General features: G+C 35.6%; 1 protein-coding gene across 5 annotated transcripts in view; it reads right to left on the reverse strand.

Moving 5' to 3' along the window:
* SEC24B (SEC24 homolog B, COPII coat complex component) overlaps positions 1-26,207 on the reverse strand; it is a 92,567-nt gene that overhangs the window by 9,675 nt on the left and 56,685 nt on the right. For 3 of the 5 annotated variants that reach the window (XM_073804996.1, XM_033856787.2, XM_033856785.2), the window contains 15 exons: positions 24,324-24,535; positions 17,760-17,944; positions 14,980-15,082; positions 12,387-12,513; positions 11,578-11,687; positions 10,379-10,491; positions 8,769-8,887; positions 8,351-8,406; positions 7,907-8,113; positions 5,898-6,021; positions 5,332-5,490; positions 4,226-4,399; positions 3,482-3,592; positions 1,521-1,696; positions 781-918 (listed from right to left, as the gene is read on the reverse strand). In XM_073804996.1, the coding sequence (XP_073661097.1) occupies positions 781-918; positions 1,521-1,696; positions 3,482-3,592; positions 4,226-4,399; positions 5,332-5,490; positions 5,898-6,021; positions 7,907-8,113; positions 8,351-8,406; positions 8,769-8,887; positions 10,379-10,491; positions 11,578-11,687; positions 12,387-12,513; positions 14,980-15,082; positions 17,760-17,944; positions 24,324-24,535 (2,114 nt within the window). The remainder of the gene's footprint in view (positions 1-780; positions 919-1,520; positions 1,697-3,481; positions 3,593-4,225; positions 4,400-5,331; positions 5,491-5,897; positions 6,022-7,906; positions 8,114-8,350; positions 8,407-8,768; positions 8,888-10,378; positions 10,492-11,577; positions 11,688-12,386; positions 12,514-14,979; positions 15,083-17,759; positions 17,945-24,323; positions 24,536-26,207) is intronic. The other 2 variants (XM_033856788.2, XM_033856786.2) reach the window with 1 other exon arrangement.

The following is a 26,207-nucleotide window of genomic DNA, read 5'->3' on the forward strand; positions in this document are numbered from 1 at the left end:
CTGTCCATTTCCTTCCCTTCTGGGATCAGGATATGTTAAAAGTATGACTACTAAATCTGCTGCAAAGGACTTTTTTACATTCCTCTAGTAACAAAATACAGAGATGATTCCAAATAGCAGAATTTTAACACAAGGAAGAAAAATGACATTACATATTTGCATATTAAAAATACTGTTGGGGCTTCCCTGGTGGCGCAGTGGTTGAGAGCCCGCCTGCCGATGCAGGGGACACGGGTTCGTGTCCCGGTCCGGGAGGATCCCACATGCCGCAGAGCGGCTGGGCCCGTGAGCCATGGCCGCTGGGCCTGCGCGTCCGGAGCCTGTGCTCCGCAGCGGGAGAGGCCACAACAGTGAGAGGCCCGCATACCGCAAAAAAAAAAAAAAAAAAAAAAAAAAAAATACTGTTGGATACCAGATTTGGTTTACAATAATATAATCAAAGTTTCACTCCGATCACATCAGAAACAGTCAATATCTTCAAAATATAGATGGAACTGCCCACTCTACAGCATACCTATGCAGTAAATGTAAGCAAACCCACAAGGTGAATTACTTCCCATATGAAACTATTTTTGAAAACTCTGTAACTATGACAGTATCTAACAGTCATATTGTCCAATCAAATCCATAGTTAGTGTCCTTATTTAATGTATTATTACCACAGGGGAAAAACAGATGGAAGAAATTGTTAATAATACATTACTACCTTAGCTGTAGAATCAAGACACCCAAATAAATTTAAATTAAAAAGTTTCAAACACATTGAAAAAAAAATCATACCTCATCTGTCAGTCTGTCTATCCTGTATAGGTTGGGATGAATCATTTTCATTAGATGAACAAGTGGCTGACACTTTATCTGACACATGGCATATACACGATCATCCAGGCGTGTGCTTGTACCAGTTCTAAATGCTTTCTACATGGAAAAACAATACACATTTTTCAGTAAAACATAAATATAGTGGACAAATATTAAAACAAATATATACCGTCAGTCATGGAAAAAGCGCAGCCTTCAAAGCAGACAGGCCTGGATTCAATTTTCAGCTCTGACATTCAATAGGTAGGTATGTGAGCAAGTAACTCAGCTTCTCAAAGCTATACTGTCATCATAAGAAAAACAGGGAAAATACTACTCACCTCTCTAGGCTGCTGTAAGGATTAAATAAGATGATGTATATATAACACCTATTGTGGTGCCTAAGACTTGGGAAGATGTTCCATGAACAGTCAAGTCTCTTTCCAGGAGCACACACTACGAGTGCGCTATACGCACACCATTATTCAAGCTGCTCCCACATGTTAGACTGAGAGCATATGGCTGTATGAGACTCATCATGTATTTGTATACCATCATTTCCCACTCACCTTTTCCTGTTGAAAACTTTTCCAATGCTAAGCTGTATAATTGGCTAATCAAATATTTAAAATCCCTCAGAAAACCTAGGTTTCATTTTTCACGTATGTATCAAGAATTTCAAAAGACTTTATAAAATCTAACAGTATATAGAGAACTACCTGCTTGAGAAGGGCCAAAACATAGAGAGGAAACAACTTGAGGGAGCTGGGTGCTATCAACCCAGAGTGCTGTAAATTTGAGACAGTTGAGCCGTATGCAGATAATGAATCCACCACAGCGTTCACTAAGGCATCTCTTGCATCTGATAGACTTGATGAAATTGATCGATCCACAGCTATAAAGCAACCAAAATGAAAAAGAATTTAATCATTAGATGCCAATGAATACTATGAGATACAATTTACATGCAATATTTAAGAAAGCAACAAAAATTCCATTTTTAGGTTAGAAAAATACATTTCACTTGCTCCCTCAATTTAAAAGCATCTGGGCACTTCCCCAGCAGTCCAGTGGTTAAGCCTTCCACTGCAGGGGGTGTGGGTTCAACCTCTGGCTGGGTAGCTAAGATCATGTATATGCCATGCAGTGCAGCCATTAAAAAAAAAAAAAATCTGCTCATTAGACAATTTTGGAACTAAATCTGAATAAATCTGACAATCAGAACAAATCTAGATTGTTTTGGACCTTTTTGTTTTAATCTTTTTAAGTCTAAAAACACTTAATTGCTATTGATATTAGAGAAGATATACCATCCATCTGCTTCTGAGAAAGCTCTGGGTATCTTTTCATTACTCAAACAGAAGTCACGTGTATAAAGCATCGCTCTTTTCTGCATAAACAGTGCAAGTTCTGCAACCTGAATTATCCCTTACGATCCTCTAATATCTTCTCTGTCAAAGCATTCCTTGGTCAACAAAAAAAGAGGGCAAACTAAACACAGGTTCCCTAAATATAGACAATGAAGAGCCAGATATCAGTGTGGAACTTATTTTCCTCCAGGTACATATTTTAGTAAAACAGAGATACAAATGCCCAAATATTAAAAATAAAACAATTATTGAAAAATAGTTACAGTATAATTAATTTGAAATGTAGGATAAAAAAATGATAATTAAAATATTGGGATACTTAGTAAATGTTATTAAACTTTTTCCCAAAATGAGTAATAATGTTTATCTCTCTCCAGGAATACGTGGAAAATAACAAGGTTCATTTTACCTCTACATTCATCTAAAAGGTAAATTCATTAAAAACAAAACACTGTGTTATACTAATTCTCCAAAGGAGTTTTTAAACTTACATATAGTAACATTTACTTTTCAGAGTGTCATATATGTATGTCAAATGCATAGCCATGTAATCACTGCCACAATCAAGATCCATCATTCTAAAAGTATCCCCTGTGGCTGCCCCTTTGTAGTGAAATCCTCCCCCTGCTACCAACCCTGATAATCACTATCTATTCTTCATTCCCGTAATTCTCACTTTTCCAGAATGTCATATAAATGGAATCATATGTATGTAGTCTTTTGAGTCTAGCTTCTTTCACTTAGCATAATGCCTTTGAGAGTCACACCCATTCACATATCAGCAGTTAATTCCTTTTTATTGCCGAGTTATATTCCATTATACGGATGTACCATAATTTGTTCATGCATTCACCATTTGAAAAACATTTGAGTTGTTACCAGTTATTAGTGATTATGAATCCCACACATAATTTTTAAACTAAAGAATTAATAAGAAATATAAGAACAGTCCAATTCACACTGTTGCAAATGAAAATGTAAAACATATACTTTTTTTTTTTTTTTTTTTGCGTTATGCGGGCCTCGCACTGTTGTGGCCTCTCCCGTTGCGGAGCACAGGCTCCGGACACGCAGGCTCAGAGGCCATGGCTCACGGGCCTAGCCACTCTGCGGCATGTGGGATCTTCCTGGACTGGGGCATGAACCCGTGTCCCCTGCAACGGCAGGCGGGCTCTCAACCACTGCGCCACCAGGGAAGCCCAAAACATATACTTTTTAAATAAGGGATTTCTAGGGTAAAAAAAATGCCCAGGTTTCAGTTTTTAGGACAGGAAAATATATTTCACCTGTTGCTTCACTTTTTTACTCACCCATGTTTGCCAGGAGGCAGATGGAAGCTTGTACATCAGCCCCTGCGTATACATCTGCTAGCGAACTGACCACTGGCAAGCAAAGTGTGTGCACTCTAATTCTCCGCTCACCTAATGAAAGGATGGATCCATGTCATTGCAAAATACATTAGACCAAGAAAGAAAGAAAGCAGACAGGTCAAAATATTATTCAAGCTATTGTTTTGACTGTATTAAATAACCATTTAATTTTGATTTTGAAACACAAAAACAAAGTTTTACAATAAAGATGTTTTAAAGAAAATTAAACATTCTCCAAATCTGAACAAAGACTATGAACATATATTTTTTATATAGTCGAACATTAGGTTCTGGTTTTATCTTAATATCACTCACTCTAAATTATACGCAACATAATAAAATATCAGAAAACTTAGACTATGAAATAACAAATGTAGGCCTGAAGTGCCGTGCAGAATTTCTTATGTTATGGGGAAAGAAATAATGCTCAGGATGACACAGGTAGATTTAGTATGAGTTATTATAATAGCATGATCCTGAGAATACGAATCTTCCACAAGTCAAAAAAGATATCTTTAAAGATTCAAAAATGAATATTAAAAAAAGAATGGAACATATATTTGATTAACTAATATAAATTCCATTACTTCCCACTGGTGTTCATTCTTTCTCCCTATTCTCCCAGCACGTGAAAGGAGGGGAGAATTACTGTTGCAGGTTATATTTCATTTCTGTTAACATTACCCTTGCTTGATGTATATAACAGGGCTGTCTGAAAGCACACTAAGGAAGTATCCGTCAAACTTTCTTCAATTGACAGCTGTACTGCAAATCCAGCATCAGGATTGATGTTGGCGAGGGATAACAAATCAGTGGAACGGACAAAGAAGTTTCCATGAAAAGTGTGCATGGAAAGACCTACAGAAGAGAAAACTTGTTATAAAAGAGGAGGTAACATTAGTATCTTTACCTCAGGCTAAAGCTACTTTTTTTTTTTTTTTTTAATTGCGGTATGCGGGCCTCTCACTGCTGTGGCCTCTCCCGCTGCGGAGCGCTCCGGACGCGCAGGCTCAGCGGCCATGGCTCACGGGCCCAGCCGCTCCACGGCATGTGGGATCCTCCTGGACCGGGGCACAAACCCGTGTCCCCTGCATCGGCAGGCAGACTCCCAACCACTGTGCCACAAGGGAAGCCCTAAAGCTACTTTTTAAAATAAAAAATATCTCTGATTTTGAATCAAAAGGATAACTGGGGAGTAGTATTGGATTGTTGGTGGAGGTTCTAAAATATCAATTCAAAAACACCAATGCAGGTTATATGAAAGGAGGCTACACATTTAACTTGTACTGACGATCTTGTAATATTTTCCTATAGGTAATTTGAAGTCAGACAAAAAAGACGTAACGTACAAAATTAAACAAATGAAGGTTACTATACAACTTACTTAAGAATTAAAATAAGGGATGAGAATCCCTCCAGCAAACATTCACATAAAAGAGATAATGTAAATTGAAGACCATTTGAATGATTAGGAAGGCAAAGATTATTAATCTGACGATTTTCACTTAAGATCTTCCCTATTCCTCAAATTCTTCTGAAATCACCTCCAATGTGGACTTTCTCTTGGGTTCTTTCTAATAAAGCAAAACATTACCTTTGCCCACTTATTCAAATTGCTTAAAAAATTGGGCAATTATTTAATAACTATATTTAAAACAGGGTATAGCTAACTGGATCAAGCAGAAAATCCTTTATGATCATTATAGGTAGTCAAAGGTCATCAGTATATGAATGCTTATTAATTTTGACAAAAGTATATAATATAAAGTATAATTTATATAATTTCATACCTTTAGTACACCTTATTCTCATAACAGCTTCAAATCCAATTTTTCTTGTGAGATATCGTTTTAGATCTTTTTGTAACTTTTCTGCTTGTGAAGGATTGTGAGTATAGTGGAAAGATGGGTAATAATAGATGCACCCTGCAGAATACTTGGACATGCAAGCTTTAGAGAGAAATATAAGTATTAGCTACAGAAACAATAATATTCTACTTGTCCAATAGCAGTGCACATTCTGTATTATGAAGAAATCTAACTCGTAGTGAAATAAAACTAAAGTGGTCAAAATGGGGATAATATATATATCTGAGATACACAAACATTTGTAAAATATATAATGAATTTACTGTTGAGCAGAATGGTAAAGGAATTGTATTTGAAAAAAACAACAACAACCCACAATAGCATTTTATATGTGTATAGTGCTTTAAAGTTTACGGGTAATTTTCATAGACATTATCTAATTCACATCTTTCTCCCCAAACTATTGAGAACTCTTAGTAAAGAGTTTAGATTTAATTATATGCTAAAAATGTTTATGTAAACAGATAAACACAATGATATCTCCTTACCTAGAGAAGCGAGATCAGAGTACTGTGAACTTAAAAGGAACAGATCCACTGCAGTCTGCTGCCCTGAGCAATCTAAAGCAAGTTTCTTATAAAAATCAGTTGCAGGGCCAAGATGCTGTACAACCTAAGTCAACAGGTCATAAAGTAAGAGCTAGAAACCTTGAATTATGCATATATTTCTGTCTGTTAAAATAAGGAAGAGGATATCCTCTGTCCCCCTATCAGACTAAGGAGTTTTTAAAATGTCTGGGTAGTTGGCACAAATTTCCTATGAGGATAATAACAATCGCTAACATTTATAAAGCACTTATGTGCCAGCACAGATGTTTATATAAATTATTTAACCCTCATAATAACATATATCTCATAGAGTTACCAACATTTTACAGATGAGAGAACTGAGGCCAAAAAAATGATTATGTAACTCGACCAATTACATTGTCATTCAGTGGTAGATGCTGGAATATAATAAACCCAAGAAGTCTGGCTCCAGAGTGAGTGCTGTTACCCATTACTGTACGTATACTGTTACATAACAACATGAGAGAATAACAGATTAAGGGAAGTTTTTCCTGTTGGTATGAGGACACTTGAGCTGAGGAGGTGGCACCGGAGAAGAGTTAAGAATGCAAGAGCCGGGCTCCAAGTTCTTAATTACTATGCTACATTGCACAACAAAATGTTTCAATCTTCTTAACTATAGTGTATGACTATTATATCAGAGTTTAAAACAGAGGAGATACTTAAGCTTTTGAGTCCCAGGCAGATAGAGAACATTTCTGGAAGTTAAATGAGAAAAAAACCCCTAAAACTGTATCAAAGAATCAGTAAACACTTTGCTCTGTTCAAAACACCTCAGTATTTTGTAATGGATTACAATATAGTGCTATTCTTCTTTAGCAAATTGGTAAAGAATAAAAAAGCAACAATACTTAATGGTGGCTAGAAGATGAGTCCTTAAGAGTACAGGTTGATAAAACCCCCAGTAAGTAGAATACAATAGTAATTTAAATACAGTTTATACTCATTGATCCAATTATTTCACTTCTAGGAATTTATCTTATGGAAAAAACGAATACGTGGCTAAAGATTTATAACACTATTAAACGTGTTTAATTCATACTCATAACTAGTTGTAATGGCATTTTCATACATATATAAGTTGAGGTCAGACAAAACTTATGCACAGAACAAAAATCATTGTCCCAGTTCATTTATTATTTGAAATAGGGATTAAAATACCCTGACCAAATCTTCATGTAAAACCCTAGTAATATTCAGCCTCATATTCTTTTTTTTTAATAGTGAAAACACTGGCGACAACTATTCAACAGCTAGCAGGCAATTAATTAAATCAAGTTTTTCACATTTACTAAAAAACATTTTTTTCAGGAGAATTTTTAGGGACCTCAGAAAATGCTATGTACCCTTCAATGAAAAAAGTCATTTAAAAAATATAGAATAATGTATGATACCCAGTTATGCTTATTTGTATTTGTATAACTAAATGCTATTATCCTGACAGTGAGATAATTGACTTATATTTGTTTCCACTTTCCAAGTTTTATACAATGATTTATATTACCTTTATAATAAAAAAGTTTGTTAGTATGTGCATGTTAAATTATAATATCTCAGATTTAGTAAGTATTATCACTTGTGAAATAGAAAAGAGCAGTGGAGTCAGAAAATCAAGTCACATCTTTACCATAAAATACTTAATAACTTTTGGCAAGACCATTTAATCTGTTTCCCCATTTGTAACATGAAAGGGTTAGAGTAGATAATTCTAAATTTCTATGACTTGTAAACAAAGTAATAAAAAGAACACACTGCAACACAAAAACAAAACAATAATTGAATTAAACTCTCTAAAAAGAAAACCAATTTTCTTTCTTTTTTTTTTTTTACTATCAATGAAGTAGAAAAATAGAATAACAAACAATTACACAGTCTATAGAGGTAGAAGACACGATCTTAAATATGACAGAGAAACTAATATAAAATACCTTTGTGCTTGATCTCTGATTAGGATCTTCTCTGGACTGCAGAAGTCCTGCCCCCAAGGAAGGTAACTGTGTCTGAAATACAGACACACGGCCACCTGTTGGAGACATTAATTTAAAGGCAGCCTGGAGCGCAGGACCCAGGGCACTGTGTGTTTCTCTTGTATTGGTGAACATATTTGGTAATGCATTCAATAAGTCTTTTATCAGCTGGGAAAACAAAGATTAAAAATTGAATTACTGAGAAGGCAAAGCAATATTATTCTTTAAAACATTCCAGAGTATAGTATGTGCCACTGCATTTTGGAGGACTGTAAAGTGAGTAGTCAACAGATATCTACCTACATTGTCTACTGCAATGTTAATATACACCAAGTAAACACATGTTCAGCATTTTAGTAATCAGTTGAAGTAAGAGAAATACTTTAAGAAAAAAATCAATCTCACCTCTTTACTTTCATACAGATTCACAAGTAAGCTATCCGGTGTAGGTAGAAAAACATCTATAGGGAAAACATATATTTTAACCAAATGATAAATAAGCCAAAAGAATTTTGAATTGAAAAATCTTAGTTTTTCTAAGGCCATACATGTTAACGGGTACCATAATATTGCTTTATTAAATATATATATACACTGTATGTATTATATGTGTGTGTGTGCTCGAGCATGTATAAGTACACACACATGGGTATAAAAAACTTAGAATCAAGTATTTTCCAGGAAAACAGTTATTTTAAAACAAATACCAAAGTAGGCTAAATTATCCATATAGCATTACAACAAGATGTACTGTAAAATAAAGTAGGCTTAATTCCAAAATTCTGTTTTATTAATAAACAGTTTTATTTTATTCACTGCTTACCATCTATATCAGATACAATCAACATCTGAGGCTGTGATAATCCTTCTTGTAAATTGTAGAAATGAATAGTGCTATCAAAGGTCATGAATCCTATTCTTGTTCGTGAATCTCCAGGAAGCCTAAAGAAAGAAATGATAATTTTAAAAACTATTTTTCATTCCCAATTTTATCTTTTTGGCTTTGCATAGTCCACTGAATTTGCAGTCGCTCATCTTTGTTGGACTGGCTCCTATTTCTAGGGCTATATTCTCATATACTTTTCCAGCAAGCTAACTCTTCAGTCTTAAAAACTGTTTCTTGGGGCTTCCCTGGTGGCGCAGTGGTTGGGAGTCCGCCTGCCGATGCAGGGGACACGGGTTCATGCCCCGGTCCGGGAGGATCCCACATGCCGCGGAGCGGCTGGGCCTGTGAGCCATGGCCGCTGGGCCTGCGCGTCCGGAGCCTGTGCTCCGCAACGGGAGAGACCACAGCAGTGAGAGGCCCGCGTACCGCAAAAAAAACCAAAAAAACAAAACTATTTCTTTGCAGAGGGTCTTCCATTGCCACACAATGCTGAAGTTATGTCCGAATTAAGCACTTGAGACTTAAAAAAGGGCAAATGCTTCAATCAAGGATAAAAATATGAGAACTCCAAGTTACTAACAGAATCTAAAAGCAAATCATTTAATGTCTATGGATGTTTTTAATCTTGAATGTCTCAATGTTATCAGTTTATTCACAGGCCAAGATCAGTGATATGCAATTATGGTGGCAACAGCTAGCACTCAGTAGAGCAAGGACTCTCAAACTCAAATGGAAGATGGGGGAAAAGAACCTTTTGGAATAACCTAGTACTTCTGACAAAATATTCATACATAACCACCCCTACACCTCTACACTTGTCAAGAATCACTGCAATAGGAAACTACTCTTACTAACAATCTTAAGTCATATTTCTTATGAGTGTTGGAGTAGAAAGAGAAATGTATAAACAACTTTGTTTTCCAGAGATTTGGAAGGTTCATTTTTTAAGTTATTTACGGGTCTCCTTCATGACTAATACTGGTAGACACACAGATAGGAATTAAAGCCAAGTATAAGCACCCTATGCCATACTCTGTTTCCACTTCCACAATAAAGCTCCTTACTAATGTGCCTGTTCAGTTTCTGGTTTCCTGAAATATTCAGCACAAAATCAATTCCCTCCTTCCCTTTATTTGGCTCATTCTCTCATTAGCACATTTTAAACTATCTTATGAAAAACTCCTTGCTCAGGCATAAATTACAGCTAGATTTCTCTCATTTCTCTCTTGATACCCTGGCTAAGTTGAATTTTCTGAGTCCCAGTGCTCGGATCTGCTAAGTCAGAGAGATAGTTAGATGAGATCTAAATTCCTTACCAAGTATTAAAACTTTTATGGTTTTAAGAATCAGATATCAAGTCATAAATCATAATAATCTAAGTAGCAGGATCTTTATTCTAAAGTAGCCAGGACGTACTCTTTTAGTGACAAATGAATGAAATCGAACTTAATAAAAACCAACCCCATAAATTGCTAATAAACACTTCATACACGCACACATACCACACACACACACACACACACAAAATGAGTAAAAAAAATTCTTACTTGTCTAGATTTTCTAACAGTGACTGGCACAAAATTGTCAAATATCCAGCTTCCACTGCATTATGAGACACATCTAAAACAAACAAGTAAACTGCTGGTTGAGGTGGACGAAGCTGAAAGGAATAGAAATAATGTAACGTATTTAGTAGGTATAATTTATTCTTTTTATATCACAACTACTACTGGATATTTACTGAGTGTATTCGGAAAAAAAAAAAAAGGAAGATATGCCAATCAAGAATCATATAGGTCATATGCTAAAAATTAAAGATTACTTCTTACTTCACCACTTCAATTAGACTGATTCCTAAGGAGCCAGAACAGAGTTGGGAATATAATAAGTTGTGAAGAAGAAGCTGAGAGTAAAAGTGACCATGAGTTAAAATGGAAAATATATTAATATGGAAATAGACGAGAAAACAGTAGTTGGGCAGATGCGAAATTGGACACAAAGGATCATAAAAAAAATCACAGAAATAAAGAAGGAAATGGGTCAAGCACCAGGAACTTCATACACATTAGCTGTCCCTATTCACCTTTTCCCACTAGCAACATTTTACATTTATGCAGACAACAAAGATTGGAAGTGAGGACACAGAAGAAATGCAAGTTATTATACAGATATTTTAAATGAGTAGAAATAATAAAGAAATGAGCAGAACTTAGGCGAAGAATTTGTTTTTGTAAGCGGAAAAGAAGAATGAGATCTGAAGAATCAGTATAATTAAAAAACAGGTAGAATTTTATGATGAAGTGGAAAGAGAAAAGTCAGATGCAAGTTAATATCCATTTATCTTGATATCTGTACTGGGTGAACCAGTAAGATGGTGGTATCTTTAAGAGCGTGAAAATGGCAGTTTTTGGCAAAAACACGAGTTTTTCTGTTTAAGGAAAATGGTAAAAAGAATATTTATATTCATTCCATGCAAGTAATCAAATCAAAATGACAACAAATTGTAGATGCTAGTGCTCATCATGAAACATTACCGATGTTTCTTAGTGATATAACTGCATTCTTCTAGGAGACCAAGTAATCTTTACAAAGAGCTTTCTATTTATTAAGTATAAACTTTCAGCACTATTTCAAAAAATTCATACTATGGACAATTTCAAAATTTAGACAAAAATTCACTTAACAGCAAATTACAAATGACCAATACAATTGCATCCCACGACTAATTTTAACACTGAATAGTTACCATATAATCTGAAGACGCAATGAACTCCACGGTTGAATTCTGAACTTCTGGCCGTTTATGAGGCTCTCCATAAGATCGGGTAAGGGGATTATACATAAATTCTTCAGGAACTAGATAAGATTAGGAATCCAGTACAAATTTAGTAACACATATACATGCCGAGAAATAAACTCCTCTATCATCAATATTTATGAGGTTTACAACAGTTCTGTGAAGATCTAATGATAAAAACTAATGCCTTAAGCCCTCTTTAAAAAAATAAACCGGAAGGATAAAAAACTTATTTACTGAAATCTGATGAGAAAACCAGGATACAAGTAATCTTGCTTCTTAGGCTTGTGTCCTATTTCTTATATCACATGACATGGAAAAGCAATCAGACAGAAACACAGATTCGAAAGCAATTATACGAAGAGGACCTAAGAATGACTAAAGGGGACAACAGATACACACGCACACATGTGTTCACACATACTGGCAGAGATCCACACTGAGCTGAATGAACCAAATGTACAAACAGAAGACAACCTTAACTTGTCAGGGTCAAGCATAATTAGTCTGCATGATCTCATCTGCATGGCCTTCACTGCTGGTTTTACGAATTCTTTTTACTTTCCCCTCCCTGTCACTCTCCTCATTATCAATTATTCCCTTGGCCAGCCAAAACGAAGTGTCCCTAGCCTGTATTCTCTCCATTAAAAGTGGCATGGAAGTTTTTAAAGCAATGAGGAGAGAGAGACCAGATAATGGCAAAAATGTCAAAATGTTTAAAATATAAAACACACTTATTTTAAGAATCTGAAACTCACCATCATTAACTCTATAGCACAAATTGCATTTCCATCTACGTTGATCAATGAAGGATACAAAAGGGTTGATATATGTTCGACAAGATCGGCACCTCACAATGGTATTGGATGTTATCACTGGTAATTGCTAGGAAATAAAATAAAGCTGTTGTAGCAGAAAAAGCACTCCAGAGGAAAATGGACCACACACTGCTCTGCTCCATACACAGAACAGAAACCACACTTGTGTTTTGAAATTGAAACATTTTAATAAAACCCAGTGGTGCACTGAGCAACACAAGCAGCTATCAAGTTTTCTCCCTCTTCTGTCGCAAACTATAAAATAACACTAAAATAAAGTCAAACCAAATGTAATGAAAGTTACTGGCAGACAAGAAAAGCCTGGTTGGCCAAGAAAATAGAATAACCTCAGCTATCAGCTGAACTCAAGGAACAAGAGTGAGAAAGAAACATGCACCATATAAAAATGCCTTTGTCTTTGCTGCTTGCCTGCACCTGGTAACAGACTCTCAAGACACTGCTTGTTAGACAGCCACACAGTCCTGTTGGGGACTGTGGCCACGAGAAACCAAACACAATGTGCCTCAAACACTATACATCTCTTTATGTTTAGTTTGGGAAAGGAACTTTCTATTCAATATAAGAAATATAGAAAATATGATACATATTATTCTATCTCCCTGAATTAACCCCTGATAACATTTTAGTATATTTCCTTCTGGCTTTTTTCCTCCCTATCCATACACAAACATTTATTTTTGTACTTAATTTTTTTCACAAAAATAATTTTTATTATATAACTACATATCATTTGTGAAAAAAATCAGGAAACATGTTTAACTGAAAATAAGAAAATAAAAAATTATCCAGAATTCTACATTCCAGAGGAAGTCACTGCTGCCAATTTAGTGTATATACTTCCAGAAGGTATCACATATGGAATATGTATTTAGACAAAAATTTTCGGGGACTTCCCCGGTGGCGCAGTGGTTAAGAATCTGCCTGCTAATGCAGGGGACATGGATTCGAACCCTGGTCCGGGAAGATCCCACATGCCACGGAGCAACTAAGCCCATGCGCCACAACTACTGAGCCTGCGCTCTAAAGCCCATGTGCCTAGAGACCATGCTCCATAACAAGAGAAGCCATTGCAATGAGAAGAATGAGAAGCCCGCGCACTGCAACGAAAAGTAGCCCCCGGTCGCTGCAACTAGAGAAAGCCCGCGCGCAGCAACAAAGACCCAATGCAGCCAAAAAAAAAAAAAAATTTCACCTATGTATATGGGAAATTAACTATATTGGTTTCGCGATAAAGGTTGCAATTTTATTACAGGTGATCAAATAGTATTTACTGAATGAATAATTTCAAGGATGTCTGGGTGCAGAGGAATATCCTATTTTTAGGAGACAGAAGAAAGGAAAGCAGGTAATAACAGAGAACTTTTGGTTTTGGGGGCACTAATGAGATAAGTAACAGAGCTCATCCACCCAGACGATACACCAGGGGTTTGTGGCCACCAGATGGAGGCTGCCAGCTAAACTTCTCCATAAGGTGAGGAAATATTCAATAAAGAAAATCTAAATTCAAGGTACTTATTGCATATTATAATTATTTTATTTTCTATTCACTTTGCTCCTTTCTATACATCCTAGTAGGAAAGAAAGCTCCACGAGGAAGCAATGACCTCTGTATCCTCAGCACCCAGCATGATAGTCAATAAATATTTTTTGGTTGAATGAGAGTAAAAGAAACTCAGTAGCGATGAATGCAGAAAACCACAGTCATAAAAATGTGTGAGGGAGAAATGCAACTTAAAGTATAAATAGAATGTATCTGGATAAACGTTATTTCTGAAGTTCAGATATTTTAATTTAAATTCAACATATCTGCAATGAAATACCAGAAGTATGTGTAAAAATCCAGCAAGCTAGGTAAAGTAAACTTTACTGTGGAAACTTTAAAAAGTAATGTTTTAATTCAATAGACTTGAAGCATTTAAACTTTATTATTACAAAGGTTATTTGATTAATACAGTTGGGAACAATCATACGGTTTTCCTCCCTAAATGCATATCATTGCTGGTGTTTCCTTTATGTTTAAAAAAGAACTCCTAAAGTTTATCTATGCTCTACGCCCTTTCCAACTTCTAAAACTACTAACCTTTCAAAATCCAGCTTAGATCTCATTACTTGTAGAAAAGTCTGCTACTGTACCCAGAGGAAATCCCTTCCAATACTATATTCACCACCTAAGTTACTTCATAGAATTTGATTAGTTACATGTATTAGTTTTCCTGCACTGTAATTATTTGCACTGTAATTATTTGGGATATCTTTGTCCCCTGTTAGATAAGAATTTCTTAGGGGCAACATCAGTGACTTAATTATCTTTGTATTTACCAGTGCTTAGTTTAAGGCCTGTCACAAAGCAGGTGACAGAAAATGTTTGCTGTATTGAAATTGATAGAAATGATTAATTCTAACTTCAAATGAAAGAAAATGAAAAAAATTCTAAGACAATATACAATCTGAATACCTCGCACATAAGTACACAGGTCAGTACCCACTAATATTTTAAAATATGTTACTTTACCGTTAAGTCTCTGAAGGGATGTAACAACAATCCTAAGGGAAGCTTAGCTTTATTCAGTAAAGCCTGTGTCTGTGGGATATTTGTCAAAGTACACCGAAATGAACTGCAAAGATATAAACAACAGAGACCACGTTAGCTATCAGAGATAAAAAACAATATTGACGTAGATAGTTGTAGGTAACTAAACATTTAAGGGCATACATGAAAATCATTTGGGTATATTACATAACTATAATTAGGAGGGTCCTGATTACTTTAAATGGGCATATATGTAATTTATATGTCAAAAGGCCTAAATTAAGGACTCAACATTTTCATGGTGAAAAAGTACAACACATTCAGGAACAAAGAGTAACTCCATCATGACTATCAGGGCATGAACAGGAGGGAGCAGAAAACATGAGTGAAAAGGTACAGCTTTCATGATGCTGTTCTTGCTTTGCTGTCATTCTTCATCTGCTGAACTCCTAATCTTTCTATGAAACTCATCAAAGTTATAGCTTCTTGTGAAACCATCCTCACCCTTGATCGCAAGTCAGGAAGAAAGACTTCTTCCTCTGTGCTCTGAGATCTACTTATGCTTCTGTGTTATCAATTAGTCTGATCTGCTTTAGTTGGCTGTGTACTTTCTTTATCTTCTCCATTTGAGATTAGAGATCATTTTGTCCTTGTGTCACCCTAGCACTATTCCTCTCATAGAGTAAGTAACTTAAGGTCAGTAGACACAGAATCAATAAAGGAGCAACCAAAGAGATAAGAAGCATAGGAACTGGAAACCGTGACAGGAATTTTAAGGAGTGCTTGACAGTATGTAGAGATATCCAGTTACGGGTTGACTCCACGCTGGTGATGTTCCGTGAACATGCCAAGTTGGTTCTGGCTTCAGGACTTCTGCATTTGCTGTTCACGCAGCTTGGCACACTCTTTTTCCAGAGTCACATCCTGCTCTCTCATTTCATTCAGATCTCTATTCAAATGTTAATAACTCCTTGGGAAAACCCATCCCGACTCCTCAATTAAAAATAGTCACCCTGCACCCTTACTACTCCCTACTTCATAGTTATTCTCTGAAATTACATTTACATTATACACCCATTGGTCTGACTGTTCACAATGTGTCTTCCCTAATAGGATATTGGTTGTATGAGATTGAGAACTTTGTTTTGTTTACTGCTTCATTCCCAGCACCTAGAAACAGTGCCTGGCACTTTATTTAGAAGGCGTTCAGTAGATATTGAATGATTGAGGTTAACATGTAGGCACAATTATTATTCCTGTTTTACAGTTGACAATACTGAGGTGTGAGAAGTTGAGTAATTGGCAGCTTCACAGCTACTTATCAGTGGAACCATGGTATGAACCTAGGTCTGTCAAACTCTAAAGCCTATACTCTAAAGCCTATTACTCTGCTTTGTTGTTTGGATAAGAGATATTTTCACAGGAAACACATAACTGAGTAGAAACACAGACACCATTCCCTACCTATATGATCTCTTACACATATACATAGACTCTATTTACCTACTTGGGGGATGCCTAACCATTCATATTACAAGGCCATAATCCACATACTTATCGACCTGATGGCAAGTTACATTCAGAAGGACAGGCAGCTACTTTCAATCTAGAATCAATGATTATACATTTTTATAGAAATGATCTTGGCACTGTCTTCGGCACTGATGGGGGTGCTGGTGGTAGGGTGTGGTAGAAGAGGTGGAACCCTTGAAGCACCTCCATTTTCTGTTTCCTGTATTGGAAATCTATATAAGACTTTGGTTGAATAAAAGAGGAACTTAGTTTTTTTAAAAGCTAGAAAACTACTGCCTTTAAAAAAAGAATATATGTGTGTGTGTGTGTGTGTGTGTGTGTATATATATATATATATATATATATATATATATATAGTCTCTAAAGAACACTAATCCTAATGCAAGGAAGAAATGTTGTCTGTGATGTTGTTGTGAATCAGAGTTGTTTGTGAATGTTGTCTGTGAATCATAGTTTACTTTTTGAGGAGAGATTCCACAAGCAGGAGGATGTCTGGGTGCAGAGGAATATCCTATTCTTAGGAGACAGAAGAAAGGAAAGCAGGTAATAACAGTGAACTTTTGGTTTTGGGGGCACTATGAGGTAAGTAACAGAGCTCATCCACCCAGACGATACACCAGGGGTTTGTGGCCACCAGATGGAGGCTGCCAGCTAAACTTCTCCATAAGGTGAGGAAATATTCAATAAAGAAAATCCAAATCTAAATTCAGGCTGGACAAATATGCCTGGGGGCAATGGTCTTCTCATTCTACACTGAGTGGGAAAAGAAAATTCAGAGAAAAATTATTTATCTAAACCTGTTCTTGGGATTACACAAATGACGTTTGTATCCTTTTCAAGCAGAGACTGAAGTGCATAAAATTTTAAAGATTTCACCTTATTTAAAAGACATCAGAAGTTACTACTGGTGAAAAGTGAGGAAAAAGAAAATTAAGAAAAAAAATATAGTTAGATTTGGGTTCCTAAAACACTTCACTAAAATACAAAAAAATTTTCCTAGCATTAGATGATAGGGAATGAGATTGGATGGCGACAGAGATGGGGACAGGATCCAATGACCTAAATTGAATTTTACGTCTAGAATTTCTATACAAACTAATTTACAAGAGTTCACATTAACAAAACTTCCAATCAAGGAATTAATACCATAGTACTTTTACTATTTTTGAAAGTCACACAATGCTTTTGACAAGGTTTTACTTACTAAAGGTTATAAATTAAATACTTACTCTGGGCTACAGTTTAATTTTTTGAGGTCTAAATTCAGGTTAGGTACAGGAGCCCAAACAGGAGTCATGGGTAAAATATTTCTCTCCTGAGTAAGGTTTACAGGTCTCAAACTTTCTGGTTGTGAAGAACTCTGAAGACTCAAACCTCCCAGACTGGAGGACAGCTGGTTCATACCAGGATACTGCTGAAAAGGCAATTCAAAGCAAAACAAAAGAACAATGTTAACAAACATGAATAAAATTTATTATCCTATATATAGGATGTTAACATACAGAAAAGCAAGAAGCTAAAAAAAAATTTAAATCTGGCTTTGTAACAGTAAAATAACTTATTAGGACAGCTCAGTTTAAAGCACTCTTGAAAAAACTCAAAGCAAAAATGCTGAATAAATTTAAACCTTATTTGCATGATTCAACTCCACAACAAAATTTAAATAACGCTTTTTTCAACACCAAGAATTTGGTTTCTCTGAATATCTTTCTTACTGGAAAAGCAGGGTAAATGCTTGTTTTTAAAGTTTTTTCAATTTTCAGAATGAGCTGATGCCATAGAAATGACAATGATGTTCAATGAGTTCTGCTTTGCTTATTTTTTGCTTTCCTTTATATTTTTAGTATTATTCTGAATTCATGCCTTTTATTAACTCAAAGTGACTTAACAAATTAGTTACTATTCACTTTGATGGCCAAACTGCCCAATTTTTGGCCAGTGAGATCCCCTTAAAGCTGACCCCAGTGTCCTTTTGATATGAACCCATTGCCTTTGTTAGCTTCCTTGCTTTCTGGCATGACATTTTGTACCATTCCTCCTTCAGACTCCAAATTAATCATTTATCCAAAAAGGATTCTTGGTTCCTTTTAAGTAAGGATGGTATCTAGAGACCATAATCTGGATAATAAGGGTGCTCACTGCTAGTGTTTATTACTTCCAGACTTCTACAATACGTAGAGATAGAAAACATAATACATTTTTAAATAGAAGAAAAAGAATAATCAGTTCACATTGACATTTCCAATTCAAATTTAAGATGATGGTGTTTTAATTTAACTTTTTTGATTTTATGCCTGCATCTCTCTTCTCTTTTGCTGAAAATCTTGATTCCTAATGGTAACAGCCTTACTTATTTGTTTTATCCTACAATATATTAAAATAGTTCCAAAATGACAACACTAATATTATTATAAATGTAAAGTTATTAAAGATTTCTTTGTAGTTCTTTTTGTCCTTGGATTATTTCCCATTGAGAACATACAAAATACTGAGTTTTAAGATTAGTTAGAACAATACTTTTTTTTCTGTATCAGAATGTATCCAACTTGATAAACTGGTTTGCTTGTTTTTGTTTGATTTTAATTTTTAAGGATTGCTTTTCATCTTTTTTCCACTTAATAATCTTTTTGAGTAAACAAAATTTACCTAATTCTAATGTCAAAACTTTACAATGATTCAGAGATATCTTGTTTCACTCTTGATCCCCCCCAAGTAACTATTTTTATTAATCTTCCATTGTCTGCATCTACAAATATAAACTAATATATACACTGCTCTAAATATGACCCCTTTTTTCACCTAAAAAAAAAAAGTCCTGGCAATAACTCTATGTCTGTATATAGAGATTTTTCCACATTCTTTTTTGTAGTTATCGAGCACTCCATTATGTGACTGTACTGCAGAATTCCAGCTAATCAGTGCAAAATGATAAAGTCAGGAAAATCACTATTTTACAATCCATATGGAAATAAATGATACAGGTAATGGTCATCTGGAATAGACGATAAACAGATATCAATAGATGATAAAGCCACTGGGTGAAAGCATAATGAGGAACCTCACAATGAAAAGATCAGGTTGTCACCATATGAACCCACTAATCAATCGTAACACCACTAAAAGTGAGACAACCAAGTATTATTATGATGTACACAGAACCAAAATATATTGTATTTTGGCTTAGGGAAATAAATAAATGAAGTAATATACCTGACTATAATTGAGCCATTAGATCTAATTTCTAATACATAGAAAATGGAACAGAGGAACGAGTTAAATGATACCACAAGAAGCAATCAGCCAAATTCAGAATGTGGAACATTCTACAGGACAAGAGACCCAGGTTTTTCAAAGGTTCAAAGGCATAAAAAATGGGGGTGGAGCTTTGTTTTTAAATTAAAAAGAGAATTAAGAGACATAAGCAAATGCAATTAGTAAGTCTTGCTTAGCTCCTGATTTGAACAAACCAACTACAGAAGAGCAATACCGAAACAGTCGGGCAAATCTGAATATGGACTGAATTTTAAACAACATTTAGAAATAATTGTTAATTTTGTTGGATACGATAGTGGTATTGTGGTTTGCAAGAAATTATCTTTTCCATCTCCCTGCCTCCCCTTGACCAGGATTAGCTTTAAAGCCCTCAGTAAGAAAAGGTAGGTGTGTGTGTGTGTGTGTGTGTGTGTGTGTCTGTGTGTGTGTGTGTGTATGTGTGTGTGTATGTGTGTAGAGGATAGGTCAAACAAGTATAACAAACTGTTGACAGTAACTGAAGCTGATGATCCTAAGGGAAAAAAACCAAAACTGGGTAATACTAGAGATTCTTTCAGTTTTCAGTAGAGCTGTAAAGGAGGAGACAAAAATGATTACATGGATCAGTAACAGTGCATAATAGAAAACCTCAAACAGACCCAAGTTTAAGATAAGAATTTAGAATATAAGAATTTAAATTTAAGAATTTAGGATACAAAATAAGGGTGGAATATTTAATCAATGAGGAAAGATAGATTATTTAATAAATGTCAGTGAAATTAGAGCTAACTATTGAATATATATGGGGGGGAGAAATGAGATTTATGATTTACATTATGTACCAAAACAAAACCTTAAAAGATGCAAAAAAGTGAATTCACCAAAGTAAAAAAATATAGAAAGAGGGAATTTTCCCCTAATCTTAAGGTTGAAAAGGCTTTTAAAAGATACAAAGGTAAATGGGCTTCCCTAGTGGCGCAGTGGTTGAGAGTCCGCCTGCCGATGCAGGGGACACGGGTTCGTGCCCTGGTCCGGGAAGATCCCACATGCCGCGGAGCGGCTGGGCCCATGAGCCATGGCCGCTGAGCCTGCGCGTCTGGAGCCTGTGCTCCGCAACGGGAGAGGCCACAACAGTGAGAGGCCCATGTACCGCAAAAAAAAAAAAAAAAAGATACAAAGGTAAAAACAAAAGAAATTATAATATGACTCTATAAATTTAAACATTTCTCCAATTGAGAAAAAAACATTAAAATTAAAAACAAGTGTCAAGCTGGGGGAAAAAACTGCAATATATTATTAGACAAAAATGTTATAAACTAGAAGAACCTGAATAGCATAATGGTGAAAGAATATGAACAGGGATTTCAGTAAAGAAACACAAATAACTAATAATTATGAAAATAATGTAATATTTTTGCTTATAAAATACTTGACATATTTAGTAATATGGAAAAGTAGGCAAAGACACTTTTGCTAGGAATATAAATTGGTACATTATTTCTCCATACCTGACCACCAAATGCTGATCAACTGATGTCTACTATACATCTCCACTTGGATGTCTATTAGGCATTCTAACTTAATATGGCCAATTCGATTCCTATTCCCAGAACTATTCCTCTGTCTTTACCATCTAAGTAAATACACTACCCTCTATCCAGATGCCCTGCCAAAAACCTACGTGTTATCCTTGATGCTTCCTTTCTCTCACCCACCACATCCGATCCATCAATAAGTCAAAAGATATCCCTTATCCATCCACTTTTCACTACCTCTGCCAATACCACCTTAGAAGAAAGCACAATCATCTATTTCTGGGATGATGGCAAAGCTTCCATTTGTCTCCCTGCTTCCATTTTTATCTTTTCAAATACTCCCAGCCTTAATCCGTTCTTCACATAGTAGCCAAATGAGTCTCTAAATACGTAAATCAGATTTCATTCCATTACATAAAATCTCCTATGTTTTCCCTTTGCACTTGATGTAAAATCCAAGCTTCTGACTATGGTTCTTCCCTAGCTCTCTGATCTCATTCCTATTATTCTTCCCATTGCTAACTGAGTTCCAGCCACACTGGGACTTTGGTCCTAAAACATGTTAAAGTTGCTCCTGCCTTAACGTTTCTGTATATATGTTTCCTTAGCCTGAAATCCTCTACCCCCAGATTTTTCCATGTCTGGCTTTTCCTGTCATTCAAATATTAACTCAAACATAACTTCTATAATGAGTGCCTTCCTGACTATTTACTGTTTATACCCAACCCCTGCAATTTCTTCCACTCCTCTTGATTCATAGCACTTGTAACTATTTGAAATTAGCTTGTTTTTGTTTTTATTTTTTAAAGTCTTTATTGAATTTGTTACAATATTGCTTCTGTTTTATGTTTTGGTTTTTTGGCCACTAGGCATGGGGATCCTAGCTCCCTGACCAGGGATCGAACCCACACCCACTGCACTAGAAGGCAAAGTCTTAACCACTGGACTGCCAGGGAAGTCCCTGAAACTAGTTTGTTAATTTATTCCTTTACTTACTTACTGTCCCATTGGCCCTGCCTTCCCACCAAGTTGCTCGAGAGAGGGAACTCTGTTTTGTTCACTTAGCTTCCTCTCGTAACCTCAGTGCCTAGAGTAGGGCTGCCACACAGTAGAAACTCAGTTAAGTTTTCACTGAATGAATAAGTAGAGAGAAATTCTAAAGACTGGTGAAATTAGGTGCTATGATTCACTAATTTCACCTGAAGAGATTTCATCTAAGGAAATAATGAGACGAAGGCACAAGGTTTGTGCACAGGTGTATATTTTGATTTTGACACTCAAGTTATGCCCAATAGTGGCAGACTGGGTGATTATAAAATGTTATGCAGTTATCAGATGAAGGATATGTAATAATATAGAAAGGTTTCCTCTTACGCTGTTCAAGGATTTGAAAAAATGCAAAACAATGTCCATATTTATCAGCTTATTTGTTTGTGTAAATAAGTCATTTATATGACCAGCTTCTTTACTGGCTTTCTCCTGCAAATGCATACAGCAAGAAACCCAGAAGGATAGCCTCCAACTGTTACTTTTATATCTTGATGGTGGGTGTATTGATTGATATTTATTTTCTTCTTTTTTGCTTATCTGCATTTTCCTACAGTTGATCATGCACATTTTTTTTTTTTTGGTTAAAAAAAAGCCATACAGTATCTGTATCTGGTTTTTTACATGTTCACTAAAATATTTTTCTATTTTTTATTTTCATTTTTAAACATCAACTTTTTACCTGTTTTTCTACCCTGAAAAACTAATTTTAAGTTTTTTTCTTCCTCAAAGGGCAATTGGGGTTTCCCACTACTTAATAAAGGTCATCATAAATAAATGAACACAAAGAAAGCCCTTAGATTTCAGAACCCTCCCACTGGGGTTATACTAAATGCAACATTTAAAGGCATTTCAATTTTACTATAGAAAGCTGCTAAAAGTTAAATTAAAATATTCTAACTAGGATTCAAATATAAATGGCTGCTTTTAAAATTAGCTTGTTAATGTTAAGATTAGATTAAAATCTATAACCTTTTTTTTAGTACACAGGTAAGAATTTAAAAGCACATCTTAGCTATGTGCTTAAATCATTATTGCTCAGTTACCCTGAAATAGTGGTGTTCCATCTGGACCAATAAAGTCATAAAGAAAATCTAACAAAATGGAAGGCAGGGAAATCTGTACTAACCAACCACATTTCTCCAGTGCCTCTCCCAGTTTCCTTCTTTTTTCTGTGCTTTAATTCTAAGATTAAATTCCAGGAACAAATGGTTTTCTTATTTCCCCTCTAATTTTCATCAGTTCACCACCAGATAAAATTTCTGTAAGGTGAGTCTACTATGAGCAGATTTTTATTGTAAGTAGAATGCTTTTGCCATTTAAATCGTTTCCTTATGTTTTATTTTTTTCCCAATAAATATAAATGTAAAATACTTATTGTCCTATTATTAAACTGATATGGTATTTAACAGGTAACTCCAAGAAGGGTCATGTCAAAAGAGGTCATAGCAGTAATTATGAACAAATGTATTAATGAGCATGTACGTGTATGGAGGCTTTTACCAATTTCAGTTATATGTCACCGAGAGTTCTTCAAGTTAAGAACTGAGGCCAAAATCCCAAACCACACTTATACCATGTCATTTTTTGAGGAGAAAGGCAGTTTAGTAATACAGAATTTAAAATAACATTTACTTTAATTTCCCGATCATAAAATTAATACCTGTACGTTGCAGAGCCCCTGAAAAATAGAAGTACAATGCAGAAAAGAAAAATCACAGTAATACCTTTTATCTTCTTCTATGTACGCATGCGCGCGCGCACGCGCACACACACACACACACACACACACACACACACACACACACACACACAAACTGGAATCAAATTCTATGTATGTTTGATCTAGACTTACCTGTATTCATACCTATGATCCATTTGAATCAACAGGGATTTGTCAGAATTGATAATAGTTTCACAATTTTTATATGATTTTTTTTTTTATGACTAAATACATACCTGAGCATACTGCTGGAATCCAGAATACGCTGGGCTACCGGGTGGCACTCCGGAATTAAGTGGTGCTGCAGCATTCTGATATCCAGGCTGCAGAGCTGGATAACCATACCCAAATGGCTTGGCCACTTTTGAAGGCTGAGGAGCAGCTGGAGCTGGAGCAGGGGCAGGAGCGGGGTCAGGAGCAGGGCTGCTTGCCGATGAGGAAAGCATGTCTAGCAAAGGGAAAAGCATGGTGTTGACAACTGAAGGTCGGGACGCCACAAATACTCTTGGCTGAGCCATAGCCTTTGGCATCTCCCTTTTTATTAAAACTTTTTTATTATGAGAAATTTTGAACATACACAAAAGTAGAGAAAATAGAATAATAAACCCCATATATCCATTACTCAGCTTTAATAATCATCAGTATTTCGCTAATCGTGTTTCACATGTTCTTACCCCATCTTTTTTTTTTTACACATGTATTTACAAGAAAACCCCATTTTGTATCATTTCATTGACAAATACTTCAATTGGTATTTCTAACAGATAAGACCTTTATATTTATGCATATTAAATATATATACCACCACATAGCATATAATATAAATATATATTTATGTATATTAAAAATACAGTTATTTTTCCTTTTATTCTCTCAGCAGAAATGGCGCTAAGAAGCAGAAGACAAAGCAAAGCAATAAAAAGAGTGTCGGGCTTCCCTGGTGGCGCAGTGGTTAAGAATCCGCCTGCCAATGCAGGGGACACGGGTTCGAGCCCTGGTCCGGGAAGATCCCACATGCTGCAGAGCAACTAAGCTCGTTCGCCACAACTACTGAGCCTGCACTCTAGAGCCCACGAGCCACAGCTACTGAGCCTGCATGTCACAACTACTGAAGCCTGCATGCCTAGAGCCCGTGCTCCGCAACAAGAGAAGCCACTGCAATGAGAAGCCCGCGCACCACAACAAAGAGTAGCCTCCGATCTCTGCAACTAGAGAAAGCCCACGCACAGCAACAAAGACCCAACGCAGCCAAAAATAAATAAATAAAATAAATTTAAAAAAACAAAAAGAGTGTCAACTACTCTTTGCTCTAACTTGCCTTTTTATCTGACCCTGACATTTATTTTAAAAAAAAAGGTCCATGGAAGGAGTGGCATATTACCACAATCCCCTAGAAGTCTGCTTTATTTGCAGAGGCAAAAATGAAAGTATGAAAGACAGTCTAGAATAGTGTCCAGCTCCTAAAACAATGTCTGGTACGTAGTAGCGGCCAAATAAAATGTAATGAATGAATGTTCTTCCTTTATTTAAATTTAAAACAGAAACTAAAACTTGATTAAAACTGGGGGAAAAAAACTGTAGAAAATTTTATCACCATATACAAGAATAACAACAACAAAAAGTCAAATCTAAAATACATGTGTATTTTAATCTCTCATGTCACTGTATTTCACTGTATATTTTCATATAAAAATTATATTCTTCACCAGCAATCAGACTCTGCAAAAAGAAAATATGTTCTTAAAAGCATCTGACTTAAGAAATTTATTTTTTCAAAGTTTATTGAGGAATCATCTTTCTACTGACTCTCTTCGCTCTCATTTTGAAGAGACCTTCCTAGACATTCTGCTGTCTATTGTCTTGTGCTAATTAGGCAAGCACTGGCTTACTGGCTTTCTGGTAACTTCCCAGACTTCTTAAAAGGACTAGAGCATCAATGCAGTGTCATATACTTAGATTTCCTGCTTGTCTCTCCTCACTGTGATGGGACTGTAAGTAGAAAGGTCTCTTAACATGACAACAGTCATCAGCTTAAGAAATGAAGAACTGGAGTCCTAAACATGGGGGTCTAAAACTTTTTCCCCCTTTTTTAGGAAAAGGACAGTATTTCATACATTTCT

The sequence above is a fragment of the Tursiops truncatus genome, chromosome 5 (genome assembly GCF_011762595.2).
Source record: "Tursiops truncatus isolate mTurTru1 chromosome 5, mTurTru1.mat.Y, whole genome shotgun sequence".
Lineage (NCBI taxonomy): Eukaryota > Metazoa > Chordata > Mammalia > Artiodactyla > Delphinidae > Tursiops > Tursiops truncatus.